General features: G+C 34.1%; 1 protein-coding gene across 17 annotated transcripts in view; it reads right to left on the bottom strand.

Annotated features, from left to right (window-relative positions):
• Window positions 1-16818, bottom strand: part of RIMS2 (regulating synaptic membrane exocytosis 2) — a 434744-nt gene that overhangs the window by 151490 nt on the left and 266436 nt on the right. For all 17 annotated transcript variants that reach the window (XM_085221552.1, XM_085221546.1, XM_085221549.1 and 14 more), the window contains 2 exons: window positions 11701-11769; window positions 721-877 (listed from right to left, as the gene is read on the bottom strand). In XM_085221552.1, coding sequence (XP_085077678.1) covers window positions 721-877; window positions 11701-11769 — 226 coding nt within the window. The remainder of the gene's footprint in view (window positions 1-720; window positions 878-11700; window positions 11770-16818) is intronic.

The raw sequence follows: 16818 nt of genomic DNA, 5'->3' as shown, positions 1-16818 counted from the left end.
CATTATCTTATTCCTTCTATTCCAGCTGAATTACAGCAACTGAAAACCTACCCATACATAGTTAAAAAAATGCTGGAACACAGGCTTCATTCCCCTTGACAACTATATTCTGCTTCCTCTTAAGAAACCTTATCCATACACATAAAGTCTTAATTCTTTCTTAAAAAGTATATTGAATCAAATAGTTGTAATTATCCAAATTGGACAGGTCAGAAGAATTGTCCTGATCTTGGTTTTACAAGACATCATAAACCTTCCAAATGAAGAGTTGATTTTTTTTCAGTATAAAACCGTATGTATGACAAATCATTTTCGAAGTTTTAAACGTTTGAAGAAGAAATGTAGAAAGAAAACTTCTATGGGAAGTATGGCACTGCCATCATCTTAATTTTACACAGACAAAAAGATTGAAAACAGCCACTGATCAGAATGATGAGCTAGAACAGTGAGAAAATGTCAAACCATCAGAAACTAAAAGGCATCTTTCTAAATAGCTCATGAAAATAAAAATCTGGAGATGTATTTTTCTTTCTTTAGACATAAAATCAGATGAACTTCCAGACATCAATATAATATAATAAAAACATTACTGACTTTATACAGTTTTATAAGATCTAATCAATTTGTTCCCATTTTGAAAGTCAGGAGATTTTTTCCAGTATTTTTACAGGATCAATAGCACTTAAGTTCATATACCTACATGTTTCAATAACAATTTACCTTTGTGGGGGAGGGACACTGGGAGACCACGATCTTGTCCGTCCTATACTATCTCCACGGTGAGGGGATCCTGATCGAGAGCAATGATTAGATGACATAACTTGTTCTGGCACTGATAGCGTTGAACTTTGGAGATCTCTTCCATTATGTCGATAATCTAGAAAGAAAAGCAAATATTCAATTAATCTGAAGTTTCAATTTTTAATTTCCTACCACACCTGCAGCAGTTGTAAGCACGATAACTGATGGATTCTGAACATGAATGTTGTCATGTGTTTTTCTTGATTTTTTGTAATGAAAATATATGTATGCAGATATTTCTGGTTTTCTGTTTGATTCAAATAGAGTTATAACTCCTTTAGCTATACTTCAGAAGTGTAGTAATAAACACCATGCACCAATCTTGCAATTTAAAATAACTCATGGTCAGTACAATGCATTAATAATAAAACTAGTTAAACAGACCTTTTTCCTTAAAATAATTAAAAAAAAATCTTCTTGTATTTTCTAATTAAAATTATATTGTAAGAGTTCTGTAATATATAGTATCATGAAACTTTGCACAGAAATGTCCTCAAAACTAATCCAAAGTTCAAGTTTAAAAGTTGGGATAGTAATATCTACTAGGGAGACAAATAAAGAGTCTGAGTTCAAGAAAAATTTCTGTTTCCGAGAATTAAAGAAAAAATGAAACTTGATTCCATTTTAGAGCTAACCTTGAATTAGGGCAATAGGAGACACGAAGTGTTCTAAGCAAAGCCCCCTGGATTTAACAGTTTTAAAGGTTCCCACATGACCATTTTACAAAGCGCTTTACCAAAAATCTTTTTTAAAAAGCTGGATGTATTAAAGTAACTGTCTGCACCTTACTGTAGAAGTTTAATTCACTGGCCCAGGTACAACACTCTCTGAAAACAGGATACCAGATAAATAACAAATTCAAGGAAGTTTTCACATATTTTGTGAGGATCAAGTTAACATATGATTATAAGAAATGGAAGAATTGCATATTTTAACCTCATGGTAACGCTTTGAGAAAACAGGTTTTCAAAAAATCTCCTGACAGCTATGATAGGTGAAATAAGTGACTTTTTGTTCTGAAGACAGTACTCAAGTAAAAAGTGATCAAAGAGATCCCCCAGTACTGGAAAATTCTGGCTTATAAGGCTGTAAGTATTTTCCAGTGAAAAACTTCTGAGATTCCAAAGTATTTGGCCTTCTACCATATTATTCATAGTTTTTTTCCTGGAAATTTTTTGGTAAACAGATAAGCAAAACCTCATTACTTCATTTCATTTCATTCTTCCAAGAATATTCAATACTTCCACCTAAGTATTTCTATTCACACAACATTAGGACCAAGGATATACATCAGTCAATCAACTTCTTCCCCCTACATGTAGATGTAAGCTGAAGCATGTGCACGAGCACATATGTGCGTATATTAAAGGGAAAGAATATCACACCATCACTGCAATCATTTTAGGACAATGACCTTAAACAACAGACATTTGTTTGTCACTTCACATCAATCAAGTAATGCTATGTAGCTGGGAAGAAAAAAAAAAAGAAAAAAAAAAGCTTCCCTTTTGCCAACATGTCAAACTGTCCAACATCGAGAAGTAACAGGTTTGATAAAGCAACCTGCTAACAGGTTGAAATTCAACATCATCTTTCAATTCTGTGGAGTTAATATAGCTGTCTGCCTCATTTCATACTAAGTATTTTTACCAGCTAGGAATCAAAGGAACATAGAATGCAAAATTATTTGCAATCTCATAGTGAAAATAACGACATCACACTTTATTGAACATAACTTTCTATGAGCATCCACAGAATTTAATATTTCCATTAAATAAAACATCCATGTTTTGAAGCTACCATACTAGAAAAAATGTGTTTAATGAAAATACAGAAAGAACTTAGGGACAAATTAAGAAAGTTTCTTAGGTTTCTTGAGTGTTTCCAACACTTCACAGCTAGAACAAAATCAAAACTGCAAAAGAAAGCATTTACACTGCATGAATGCATGAGGAAGATCAGGTATTTCAGAAATATGATCCAAAACGTTGTCAACACAGCCATGAAGACAGAGGTCACAGAAGATACCCTGTTTTGAACTTAGTTGCTAAAATCACGGATGCACGGAGGATGTTCCCATTCCTTCAGTATACAAAGCTTGGTACCAATCTCTGATAGAAACTATCCTACAGTATTTTTTTAGAAGGACTGAGTAAGGAAAAGGTGAAAATGTGTTTTCCACTTCTTGGAAAGATGGAAAACTAAGAAAACTGTACAAAAAAACTATAATCATGTACAAAACTGTCAGATGCAAAAGCCAAGAACCTAGCAAGTTTCTTGATCAGCTTTAGACTCTAAATAAGTCTGTCTAAGGTTAGCTTTGGCAGATCAGAGTTACAATACTGGTCTTGAAAGCACTTGGTACCAGCATATAATAGTTTAATGATTCATTGGTCTTTGAGTCTTTATATTCATTTAAAAATATGCTTTCTTTATCTAAAATATTGGAGAAAAAAATTCAAAGTATTATTTTTTATTATAAGTTTAATTGCCTTATTTATTTTCGTTTCTATAAACAAAAGCAGATTTTGAAAGTTCAGTGTAATAATCTGTGATTACCATGAGCCAGAAGAGATGCAAAGAGAGCAGTGGGACAGCTCTTCTGCTACAAAGCTTCAGCAAGAAGACAGTGACACAAAGCTTTCATGGAAGGCTTAATTAAATGACCGTCAGTGATCTGTACATTGGTCAACATCATAATAAATATGTTTAGTAATCAATGCCCGAGTTCTTCTAATCTCTTAACAAACCTCAAAATGCTATTGATGACTGAATGACCAGGAGAGCTGACATGGTAACTTTTGGTACTTCCAACATGAGAACTTAAATCTCTTTAAAATGTGATTGGTTTTGCTTGCACAGGAGTTGGAACACTCATGTCTCTCTCAAGAGAGATAACATTCCTAAACTTACGGTAACATTCTCAATTGGAAAAGGGACAATTTAACTTCCATGCTCAAAAATATTGCAGGGTCCCAGTGACAAGATTAGAGGAGTAAAATAAAAATATTATCCTGCTGAAATTATACAGAGATAGAAAAACAGGTCTTAAGTGCAACTTGACCATGGAGCTACTATAGAGCAAAGATAATTATAGCAGTAGTAAAAATAGGATAAACACTGGAATCTGCTTGCAGCTATAAATATTAAGTCATTACCATAGAATCAAAGGCTCTATAACTATGGCAAGCCTCTTAAAGTACAGAGCACACAGTACAGAGATAATCAGAGATAAACAACTGAGAGCTGTGGACACATAAAAGATGGGCACATGACAGAGACATCTGCAATGCCACTGCATTTTCATGGGAGGGTTGCATCAAAAACTGTCATATACTTCAAATTAGGGATTTCATAAGGCACACTAAATATAGCTTCCTATGAGCTGAAGTTTTCATTTTATCTGTTTTAAGAGAGAATATTAATACATTTGATTTAAAATACTCATCCACACAGCACAGCTGTTCTGTACTGATATTATGCTGTGCAGTTCACTAAATACTAACAAATTGTTATCAAATTTTGCAGCTGTCATACACGAAATTACAGAAAATCAAGACCTCCAAATATGAAGTTCACATGAACAGCACTACACTAATGCCCCCAAGAATCCTGAAGCATCTTAATGAAGCTTTTAGTTTAGGAGTCTTGATGCTTGACTGACTTGAGAGAAACTGTAGGAAAATAATTCTAGAAAAGCAATAATTAGAATTGCTATTCATCACGGGGAGACTAATGAATTTGTTTCAGACATTGATGCTGAGTGGCATTTTCTCCACTTTAACATCTGTACTTAACTGACGCGTCAAGCTTTTTCTACATCAGTTATTTATTTTTTAACACTCACAATAGTTGGGCTTAGGACCAATTAAAAGCAATTACATAATCAAATTGCCTGAAATGCTTAGCATAACTAGATTTTATTCATGGGTACTTTGGAGACAATTCAGGTCTCGTATGCAAATGTTCTCAGCTTTTACAGTGACTTGAGCATCTAAATGCAGAATTTGGATGTCCTCTGAAAAAGGGCCAACTGACCAAACACATTGTATTATTAATATATGAATTTTCTGTAAATTGAAGATACATACATAGGTTTCGTGGTAGGGTTTTCTGGATCAAAATATTATTCTACAAATAAAAGTAGAATGAATGCATACTGAAAGAAACTAGGAAGCTTAATAGTAAGACCAAATGGTTACTTGTGTCACTGTAACTCACTTTCTCACAAACTGTTTTTTACTTACGCTGATGATGTGCAAGGGCCAGTTACACTTGAGACAACTTTTCTGAGCATTAGCATATGTAGAGAGTGTTTTCACATAGTAATAAACTGGAGCATGGTGCAGTGTTCAGTGCTGTCCATACACCCAGCAACACACAGTGAAGTGGTAAGTGCACTGCAGCTGGGAACAGTAAGTCTTCCATACCAATAAAAACAAGAAAACTCTGCAATATTTCTGTCAGTTGGACATCTCTACACTATCTTGAGTAAATATTTTTGTTGAAGTTCACAGCTGTCCTGTAGATGTTTATGACTGCTACATTCTTTAGAGAAACAAAACAAATTTTTCTACTGGAAGAAGCCATGCTCTTTAACAGAAGGCTACATTATTCAGTATCTCCAATGGGACTGTCAGCTAACCTAAAAATTTTTAGCTTGTGACAGCTCAACTTTCAAGTCATCTGCAGAGGTTTTGATTAAACTGGGGATATGCTCCAAACAGCTCAGTTGTATCCATGAGATCAAATTTCCCACAGAACGTCTTGAATGATCTCATTGTTCAAACATGACTTTCAAAATAGTGAAAGATAGATAGTATAGTCTGAATGAAATTCAAAACAGTGTATTTGACTGATACTGGGGCAAGCGTTGTTGACACCTCCCTCATGTGTGGGAAGCTTTCTCAACAAAGATTGAAATCTTCACTCCTTCCCATCTTATGTTAGTGCTACTAATTATTACTGAAATCGTTTTCAGGGAAAAAATTAAGTATATAGCACATGTAGTAATAACTTGTAGATTCTGAAGAGATTACACTATTTCTTGAGACATTAAACTTTTGAATCCCTAGGGGCATGTGCAGGATCTGTACTTTAAAGAATTGTAACAAACCAACCAAGCAAACAAACAAAAAACCCTACCAAATTAATTTGTCAATAGGACAATTTTCTAGTTCTACACTGTAATCTAAACAATATGTAATCTAAATCTCAGAGATATGTCATGGATACAGTATTTTTTCTATTTATTTCTATTTATTTCAGACATATATATCAGTAGAGTCTTCTCTACTGTGGATTAAGTTGTTTTTGTACCTAAGATTTATGTTATTTCAAGGAGATCAGCCACATAACACATTTTATAAATGCATAGGAATTAAGATGAAGGACTTCAGTCATTATTCTGAAGAATATCTGCTTAAAAAGGGAAACCATGAGAGGCTCGTTAGAGAGATTTCTTACAGATATGTACCTAAGCATTGGCCATTCCATTTCTGCTTCATTAAAATTCTAGGTCTCACTAGACATAAAAGAATGCAATAGAACACAAAATGGATCCCAAATTTCCAGAGCAGAAACAACAATAATAATTTATGCTTTTCTACTGTAATGTGCATGAGACAATTATTTCTAAAAAATAAGAATTAAATCATATTAATAATACTTACAAATGCAATTTAAATTTACTTATATCTTCATGTTGTTCAAAGTGCATGATAAAGCTTATATTTAACAATATAAAATTAGATCTTTTAAAAATCATATTAATTGAGAATTTGGATGTTTGAAGAGAAAATTTTTGTATCAGCTGGGGAAAAGTTAATTTGTTTAAAGGAAAGAACTTTAACACTTCACAGTAAACCTTGATTTAAGAGGATGTGATGACTATTTCAATATTGCCTGAATTTCACTTCCAATTTTAGAGGGAATTTTCAAGACACAAAGATACTATTCTTTACCATGGAAGAAGATATAATGAATGGATGATAGAGAAGAGGAATGTGCATTAGCACACAATAAAAGAAAAAGATGGTTAATATTTACGCTGATAACTATCCAGCTTTGAGGCAACAAAGACTCACATTCAGGAACAGATGTTTATCTATAGTGAAATCCTTAATTTTAGGAAGGACAGAAGACATCCATACTTTCTAATGTTACAAGATGTCTTTCAATAGGCAATTGATTTCAAGCTGTAACCAAAGCATTTATATATTCTGTATCTGCTTTGAGCAGCAATCATCAACAGGATCAGGTATAAAAACTCAGATCACATTATTGACAAGCATACAAAGAGGTTTCTGCTTTCCCTGAAGTGAAGGATGCAACACTGCAGTGAAAGAATTCTATTGACCGTAAGGCTCATCAGGTATTTTGAGAAGTGAAACAAAATGAATAATTGCTTTTCATTTTTCCTCAAAAACCAAATTGATTTTGTAAGTTCAGTAAGAATTTCTTTGCTGGTTGTTATTATTTTTTCTAGACTACCTAGCTCTAACCATCTTCTGAATAAATATCTCATTAGTATTCTTATTTTGCTCCTGAAACATCTAATTATCTTTTGCATAATGAGAATAGCTTATCACTATAAATGTTTTTTTGCTGGGGACTGCAATTTTTCCCTTGGAAAAGCTCTTCTCTACCGACTTGAAATAGCGTTTATGCAGAATTCTGAACCTTATATTCTCTCAGGACTCATCCGTTCAAACCTATCTCAGATTACATGTGTCTCCTGAAATTATGCTGTACAGATGAGATATTGGTGTAGAATGGAATTTTAAAAAAATCATATCTCACTTTAAGACTTACAACAGTGATATGTGAGACTTATGATTAAATGGTGTGGACAATCAATTTCCTTCTACTTCATAAAGGCAGACTTAGTAGGCTACTTCTATGCAGTAGTTTACAGTAGGTTCAACAAGTATTATGCTGAAGCATTTTAGAAAATAACTATTTAGAAATTACAGTCCACAATTGCTGAACTTGGTTAACCATAATGCCCATTAAAATTTGATCAATACGAAGAAAAAAAACCCAACATTTTTGTACTAAATATTATAAATATTTACTATGTACTAAATATTATAAATGAAGTGATGTCCTGTAGAACAGGATCTCTTAGAATCTATATGAAATCAGTATACTGCTGGCTCTGGGCAGCCTGGTCTGGTGGTTGGTGACCCTGCCCATGGCAGAGGGATTGAAACTAGATGATCATTGTGGTCCTTTTCAACTCAGGCCGTTCTATGATGATTCTATGATTCTATGATCAATAACTACATAAGAACATTAACAGCATTCTAAGGGGCAAATGAAGACGCTGATGTTTCCCCACGCAGTATTGATGATGACAGACAATTTTAGGAGAGTCAAATTCTATTTGTAAGGACAGCTAAATGAATGCTTTAAATGGCTAGAAGGCCACATAAAAAGCAATCTAAAAGACAAAAAGAGCTACTACTGTCTCTCCTTCTTCTATCCTGTTCCAACACTAAATCCAGCAGAGATGAAGTATAATGGGGGTTCCGTTCTATTATTTTAGATCTCAGTATAAATTTAATATATATTCTATATGAAGAGAACTATTTTCTAAATTTTTTTTCAAATCTGCTTAAATAGAATCCTTTCTGACAGTATTGGTGTGGAATGCACATGTAGCCAAAAATTTTTAAGTTTTTCTGTTGGTTTACCTTTATTTCCTTAAAAGCCTTTCCTGATGACAGAAGCAATGCTCTCTTGAATAAAAGCAATATTTGTCTAAGCATTCAAAGATGCTAGCAACCAAAAGAGAAAGCTTTTATGAATAATTTCTCTAATACATTTGAACTTTTTGTAAAAATTAAGGAAGAGAAAAGTGTGAGAAACAGACATGAGGATTTTATCACCAGGAAATTAAATCAGTGCATCAGAATTGCCATAACAGCAATAATAAGCAACTGCAGGTACACTAAAAATATTCAGATTATGATGCAAAGAACTGCAGCATATGAAGTTCCTTCTCTTTCAGCAAATACAGTCTTAGACAATCACGCTTACAGGTGCACATTAAGAACTGTTTTCAGATCTTCAGTTGCTGTGTTCCTATCTCCAGCTTATCCAAAGACAGATGTTTAACTTTACAGGACAAATATCAGAGAACCTACATAAAAGGGTGTTTTGTAGAAAGATAAAATTTCAGCTACAATCAGGAACATGAAAAAAAAAAAAAAAAAAAAAAAGAAAGCATATTTTAGATAACCATAAATAAATAATACATAATGAGATCAAATAATAACCACATTGTTTTGAATAAAAATAAACAAAAGAGGAAACAGAAGAGAATTCTTTTCTTAAAGGCTCCTGGAGACAAGTTCACAGGTCTAGTACATTGAATAAGCATGAATTTTATGGAAAGGATCACGGAGAGTACTCAACAGATGTCAGCGAACATATTTGGTGTGATACAGTATTTACATGTCAAAAGATTAAAAGCAAAGTGAAGTGTCGTGTTAAATAAAATTTGAAAATACAAAATGAAAGAACTGGGGTACTAAGAAAGAAAGAACAAAGAGAGACAAATGGCTGAAGTTTTATGCTGCAAAGAAAGCATATATTTAAATCAAGATAGTGATGAGTCTGCAAACTGAAGAACCTTAAATGAGAGAAGGATGTGGATGGTAAGATAAAAAAGATAAAAAAAGGATAAATCAAAAGACTTGTAAACGTAGTGACAGCAGCACAAAAAAGGAAGGCAATAAAAATTTCAAAGCCAAAAGAACATCAAACTCTTTCAGCTACACAGTCGGTCTGAATCAAAATGCAACTAAGGTGTAGAATTGTCAGCAGAAATTAAAAAGCTAAGAGATCTTGCAGGAACCAAACGTACATTAAAAACAGGGAAGTAGACTCATTCACTAAACTGTAAAGTCTAATTTTCCATGGAGATGTCAAAATAGGAATTAAACTATCTACTTCCTGTAAAAGGCTACCTAACATAGATTAGATTTTAGTGACCACTTTAACAGTTAAACAGTATAAAATTAGATAATGGAAAACAGATAAATCAATTCTTTAAACAGTATTTTCTTATAGTACTGCCAGGAAAAAAATAAAGATTTCATTACTACTACAGGATTCATAGCCATTCAACATACTGCACCCTAATTTATATTAAAAGATTTCAAAAATGCCTGAAAAGTAAATGAAATTCAGAAGAAATGAGCTATCATCTCTATATAAAAGTCAGCCTTGAGAAATAACTAAAAAAAATACGAAGTTGAAAATCCAGCTATTTGATTGAAATCCTGCTGATTCAGGCACCTATTACATCTCTGCAAAAATATAATTTCTTTCAAGACAACAGAGATTTGAGCTTCAAAATGGCTCCATAATGAGCATTTCAGATAAACATCAAATTTTCATTTATTCCTCTTTTTTAATGGTCCTTTCCAACTCCTACAATTCTGTAATTTTGCAAATCACAAAACTTGCTTTTGTTTTCTTGCTACACTTTTAATTTAACTGATTGTCCAGACTATGAAAATCCATCCTTTTTCTGGAGGACAGGCAATCTGACAGCCTTAGTGACACACATACATAAAGATAGCCAAACTTAGACTGGAAGTACAAAAGTTCCTTCAAAATTAATGCTTTCTATTTAAGTGCACAGAAACTACAACAGATACAAAGAACACAATAACACTATCTAATAGAGCAAATTCTCAGCCACAAAACTACTTTTCAACATAGTCACCATCAGCAATGCATTTTCACCAGTGATGAATAAGAGTTTGCATAACAGCTTTTTCTTAAGAAAGGGCTGTGCAAACTCAACTAATTAGGTAGCTCATTAAGATTTGGATTTATGAATACTTGGCAGCGCCTCATCTTGTAAAAGCCACGGTTGCCTCCTCTAGCTTCTTTTACTTTCTCTGTCTCCCTCCCACACTGTAGTACTGTTGCTCTGACTCATGTCTTCTATACACTGTACTCAGCCTGCCATCAGCATACTTAAACCTGACATAAAAGCTGTACACATGCTTTTAGTTGGCTTTTAGCTGGTATACTTTTGACTGAGCAGCTGACCACTGTCCTACAGCTGCTGGACAGACCAGGAGCATATACTGCTCAATGTTCACCATGTAAGATACGTAAAAGATACATAAGCCACTATATAGACACACTAAAGCTAAACTTGGCCCAAAGGAGCCAGAATACAGACCAAGTGTGATAAAAAGCTCACTAGAGCAGTAGGGTAATTGAGTGCACACTGAGCTGTGCAATTAATGCTGTAATGGTATCTGTACCCAGCAGTACTGGTTTAAAGGTGACATGATTGCATCCTATATTCATTTTCTGTTGTAGACAGAAGAAGTGTATGATTCCTTATTTTATTGGCTTTGGCTACAACTACAGTATAATTTGTCCTCCTACAAGTGGAGGAAATCTTTCACAAGATGACTTTTGCCTCATATACACATTAGACTCCCAGTTTGAATACTTAATACGAACACATTATGTGCTAAGTCATCTCCTTTCCTGTCTTAAAATGTTCAGGGTTCAGGTCCGTGAACCTCTTCACCATGAAGTTTTCAAGGATGCATAGAACTCCAATGTCTATAAAAAAACCTAAACCACATTTCCTATCATTCAACATAAAAAAAAAACACTTTAATTCTATTTTTATCATTTTTAAAAGCAACACGGAAATTTACACATTGATTTTTCCCTCTGTTGGTCATTTTTATGGTTAAATATACGTTAACCACAATACTTATTTTGTATATGTTAGGAAAACACACTCATAGGTTCAATTTATTTTTCACCAGAAAATCATTACAAATTTCATAATAATAAATTATAAACAAGAAAAAATTCTAGTGAACTCAAAAGAACAAATTTAGAAAGTAATACCTGAAACCACACCAATTCCATCATCACAGTCATAATCAGAGACTTCACTGTCACTGATTCTTTTAGACCCTGTCAAAATAACAAAAAAAAACCATGTATCAGTTATTTTCCTGTAAAACAGAGCTATCTTGAGCCAAGTCTATAAATAATTAACAAGATCTCATATCAGATAATGAAGCATTAATATAAACATAAATAATATTGATGCTATTATTATTGCAAACGTATTATAGTACCAACTATTCTCATCTAAGTGTTTAATGTAATGCACAAAGAAATGGTGAAATACAGCTCTGCAACACTGTTTTTATGATGCTTGCAGATACTTCATATGCATATCTATTCATTCCATATCAAAACAGGTACCCACACTGTTCATCTTCCACATTTTCACATACAAAGTATCGGAGTACCAGAAAAAAAAATAAATGGTAATGATCATATAAAATGAATGCAGTATTTTCTTTGGTGTATTAGCATTAACAGGAGAAAAGGCAGCTTCACACATAAAGCTTTTTTTGTTTCTGAAAAACAAAATCTCTCTGTGACGCTTTGGAAGATGTAAGCTATTAAATGCTATACAGGAGTGCACCTGTCAAAATAGATGGAACTTAGTTGGCAAAAGTAGATTCCACGTCTACAATTAGCACTAAAATGTAGGTCGTGTAGGACAAATACATGTGTTAATTTGTTTAGCTTTATTTTTCTTCCGTCTTCTGTGGCAACTTTTGAACAGCACTTGATTGATGCCATCAAGACGAAGCACTGGTATGTCAAAGTGGCAATGATAATTACTCATTTACATGTTTCAGTTGTGAGAATCAGTGTTCTGCACAATAGTGTATCTGCTCCAGTTCTCTAGACATCTAAAAATAGGTAACTAGTAAGTAACAAGTAGGTGGGAGGTTTAATCTGATTGTTCAGTTAAGTGTAAGATTTTTTATTCCTGCCATAGGATGATTTATTTGGAAAAATAAATGGAAAAAAAATCAAGTAAAAACTGAGAGTAAACCTAAGGGAGCTCAGGACAAAGCAGGATCAATGTTACGCTTGTGTGACAGGCACAGAATGATGCCCAGCCTCACCTCCCAGCATACTCATAGAACAAGTGCCAATAGGGGTATACAAAAATAAAAGCACTTCTCAATTTAAAAAGTTATTATGTGAGAACTTATTTGAACCATAAAAACTGCTGTTCTCTACCAGGCTGTCCAGCATCTACTGATCAGGGCAAAGGAAGGTTCTTCTTTGCTGTAAAGAGTTTGTCAGGTCTCCTAATGGACTTTCTGCTAATCAGGATAATTTCTACAAAGCAATTAAGTTTAACTAGGAAGATATTCAGCCTAATGATTTTTTTATATTATAGTAGGATAGAGACCCAGTGAACATCTTTGTTGTGTTACAAAGAAAGAGTGTCTATCTATTCTGCTTGTGATGCTGTACCTGCTGCTCATCTCAGCAGTCTTCTACAGCTATGTTGATTTACATGCCAGTGGGGAAGAAGTATTGGGCCATCAGCCTCAATTCTCCTTAGTCACAAATTCAAATCCACATGATTAAATAAGATGGATTGTATTTGCTACTAAATATTTGAGCAAGAGAGTCGCATTGGAATCACCGGGATTTGGTTGGGAAAAAAGAGGCATCCACCAAATGGATGCAGAGCAGACCAGCATGATTCTGGCCTCTTCGGTAACCTTGGCTCTGACTTGGAAGCAGAAGAGCAGCTGCTGTGCAGAGACGCCAACAGCAGCTCTCGGGCTCTGCAGCTAAGCAAGGACTGGGGAATGGGAAGAACAGGCAACTGATGAAAGACATAAAAGAGTTGAATGAACTATGACTTGACTGAATGTCATTCATTACCTAGTTCACCCCTGTGAATGAATGTAATTAATTATAACCAAGGCTGATTTTATTTATATTTACAGCTGAATATATTCACTTTAACATATTTTTAGAGTATTATCTTTCATATCCTGGAGAGAAAATTCACTTCGAGGATGAAAATAGCCAACTGTTGTCACAGTGGGCTGAAGATTTCCACTGGGAAACAAAAACACAGGGGCCTCTCTTTCCCCTCAAGCCCCCATCCACCTTTTTCTAGATTTTCCTAATACCTCAACTCCAAATCCCCTTCTAGGATCTAGAGATCATTTTCTCTTTTTATATACAGAATTCTGTCTTCAATCCCACCACACAACTAAGCTGCAGGGAAAGGACGGGGCATTGGGAAGGTGAATGGGCCAGGATTAAGACCTCACCTAAGGATGGGCATAGAGAAAGAAGATACACATTTCAGGGCTTTCTCCAGCTACTACTCCTGCAAAGAGGCCTGTGTCTTCTAACAGCTTTAAAATGTGGTTTTAAAGGTTGGTTAGAAGTCATTTAAATTGAGATTTCTTACTTGGTTTTCTCTTTGGAAATCAATGTCTTCAGGAAGGACAGAGGAAGGAAAACATGTCTATTAAATCTGTAATGTCAAGAATTACTGCCTGGAATATGAAACTTCTGCAAAGTAATCACATTAAACTTATTTACAATATCTTCCATTAACATCAGAAATTGAACAGATTAGAAAGTCCACAGGTCAAAATCCTTTATTGAACTGAGTATCCAAAATTCAAGCGTAATTGCTGGCATCATAGTTCTCATAAATTTTGCAAGATTAATTTCATACGCTATGCATTCAAGCTGGTAATATTGTTTTTAACCTATTGACAATGTAAATTTGAATACGTAGGCTGCAGTCCCCCCTTAACCTATACCACTTCATTGTCTTACATTCATATCAAGTAATTTGAACCACTATCCATAAAACAGAGAAAGCACTACTCTTAATCTTTCTGGGAAGTGTGACAATGAAGTCTTTCATCAACAAATTATTCCAAAGGAATACTGCTAATTAGGCTGTTGTTTAGTGTTTTCAATGCATATTTAACGTGTATTTTAAAATATTTGACCAATATGTTGTAAAATATGGTGCATATTTCAAGAATAAGAAGATGAAATCCTTTCTACCAAATTCAAAATTCTGTGAAGAGTTTGAGCAGGTAATATCTGGGACATAGAGTGCATCAAATAAGTGCACTCATGACAATGGTTTGTATGTCTTTGATGTATTTTAAACATGAAGAATGATGCTAATTAAGCCTCACTGTCCCGGTACTTGAATATAAGTTATTACTAAACTATTCTTGATTATTATCATTTTGTCTGATAACTGGATGTTAGCAGTTTGCAACTTCTGAATAAAAATAATGTGGAAAACACTTGTTTCTGGTATAAGCCTCAACATAAGAAGAGCAGCATGTGAGGTTCGAAAGTTTATCAAAGTCTATTTGACCAATCAACACAGAACTGACATGGATAGATGAAATGAGTAATAAGAATAAGGTGTTAGCTTCAGTAGAGAAAGAACGCCAGATATTTTGGCTCAGATTTTTTTTTTTCCATCTTGTGGAAAGAAAGGAAAGAGAAAGCAGACCAAGCTCCCAAGGAGAGGATCCTATCCATTACAATGTAGGAACATTTTACTAGGTTTGGTGAACTCCTTGGGGGAACAAAGAGTACTGAAGCATGCTTGTGTGATCTCCTTCCCTGAAGCTCAAAAAAGGCCTTCACAATCATTTAGAGTAACTTAGTGCTACCACTGTTTTTCTATATTCAAAGCTGACACATAAGCAACCCTAAAATCAGTCTTACAACAACTGTCTTAAGAATTTACTCTTTCATATTCATCTAATTTGTGCCTGAGGGTTCTTCATGCGAACTAATTTCTCATGCAGTCTCACTGTCTGCATGTCAATCTGTCACTTCTTCCTCCTGTGGTTTTTCAAGTTTTCGACAAATTTCATCTAAATTGTCTGAAAAGTTTAAGTACCAAATGTAATTAAGTTCTTACAGATCTTTGAAAAGGATTGCAGAAATAAACAGAGATGTATTTGAATCAGAACTCTTTTGTGGAAAAGAAACAAAATCAATGTAAAATTTGAGCACACACGGTGAAATCATATTAGTCACAGCAAACATATTCTGTTCCCAAGTGAACATGTAAGACATGAGAGGGATCTAGGGATATTTCCAGAGAGAGCAGACTGGAAGAAACATGGGAGAATAAGGGTAAATGTAATGGAAACTAGGCTTTATTAGAACTGCTCTTAAGAAATGGTTTGGGGTTTGTAGAGAACCTGTTTTAGCAGGCGTGTTGGACTCAATGATCTTCTCAAGTCCCTCCCAACCCCTGCAATTCTGCGATTCCATGATTCTGTGAATTCTTTTTCTCTCTATGATAGCACTGGTTCTATTTTTTTAACAATGTGTGCTTCATTTCTTAAACTTAACTGAAAGATAATTAAATGAACCAATTCTCAATGAGATTCTCATAATTAAAACTGCAGCAACTGCAAAAAGTCCCACATGAAAAGTGCTATGAAATTTAAGCTTGTAAAAACTTTACATTATGATTTATTTATGTTTAATTAAGGGAAACTTCTTAGATATGCTAACTGTATTCATAACTGGGAATTTAAAGCAATGCTAACCTGTAAAAACATGTATCAATACAAATACTGATTTTGGTAGTAATTCACTTACCACATGCTTCCGTTCTAAAAATACTTACGTTAGTTCTCAAACAACTATGATACAACAATGATCCTTTAAATAAAGCTTAAGCAAAATAGCATTTTCCTAGGACAGTGAATAAAGCTTACTACAGTTCACCTATCAAAGCTCTACCTAAATTAAAGGCAGACAAAGCAAGTATAATGGTATAGTATTGCTCCAATCTCAATACTGAGATGTCATGAGTAGAGAAACAAAGCCAACAAAGGACCTATGGCTGAAAAGCAAACATGTAAAGCTGAGGAACATTTAAGCAATTTAGCATCTGCACAATAGGTAGCAAAAGCACAACAATAAAATATCAAATTAAATTTTGCATGTATGTGGAAGCAATAAGCATTTCTGGCATGCTGAAAGTTTACCTGAATTATATGAATATAAGCCTTTATCTGGAAAACAAATATTGAAATGAAGTAGTGTCAGGGAAGATTACATGAATCACTACATGTAACAGGGATGGTCAGAACCTTAAACTTCATTGTAACTGCTTCTGCA

The sequence above is a fragment of the Meleagris gallopavo genome, chromosome 3 (genome assembly GCF_905368555.1).
Source record: "Meleagris gallopavo chromosome 3, MGAL_WU_HG_1.1, whole genome shotgun sequence".
NCBI classification, from domain to species: domain Eukaryota; kingdom Metazoa; phylum Chordata; class Aves; order Galliformes; family Phasianidae; genus Meleagris; species Meleagris gallopavo.
This window is presented reverse-complemented; position numbering and strand designations above follow the sequence as displayed.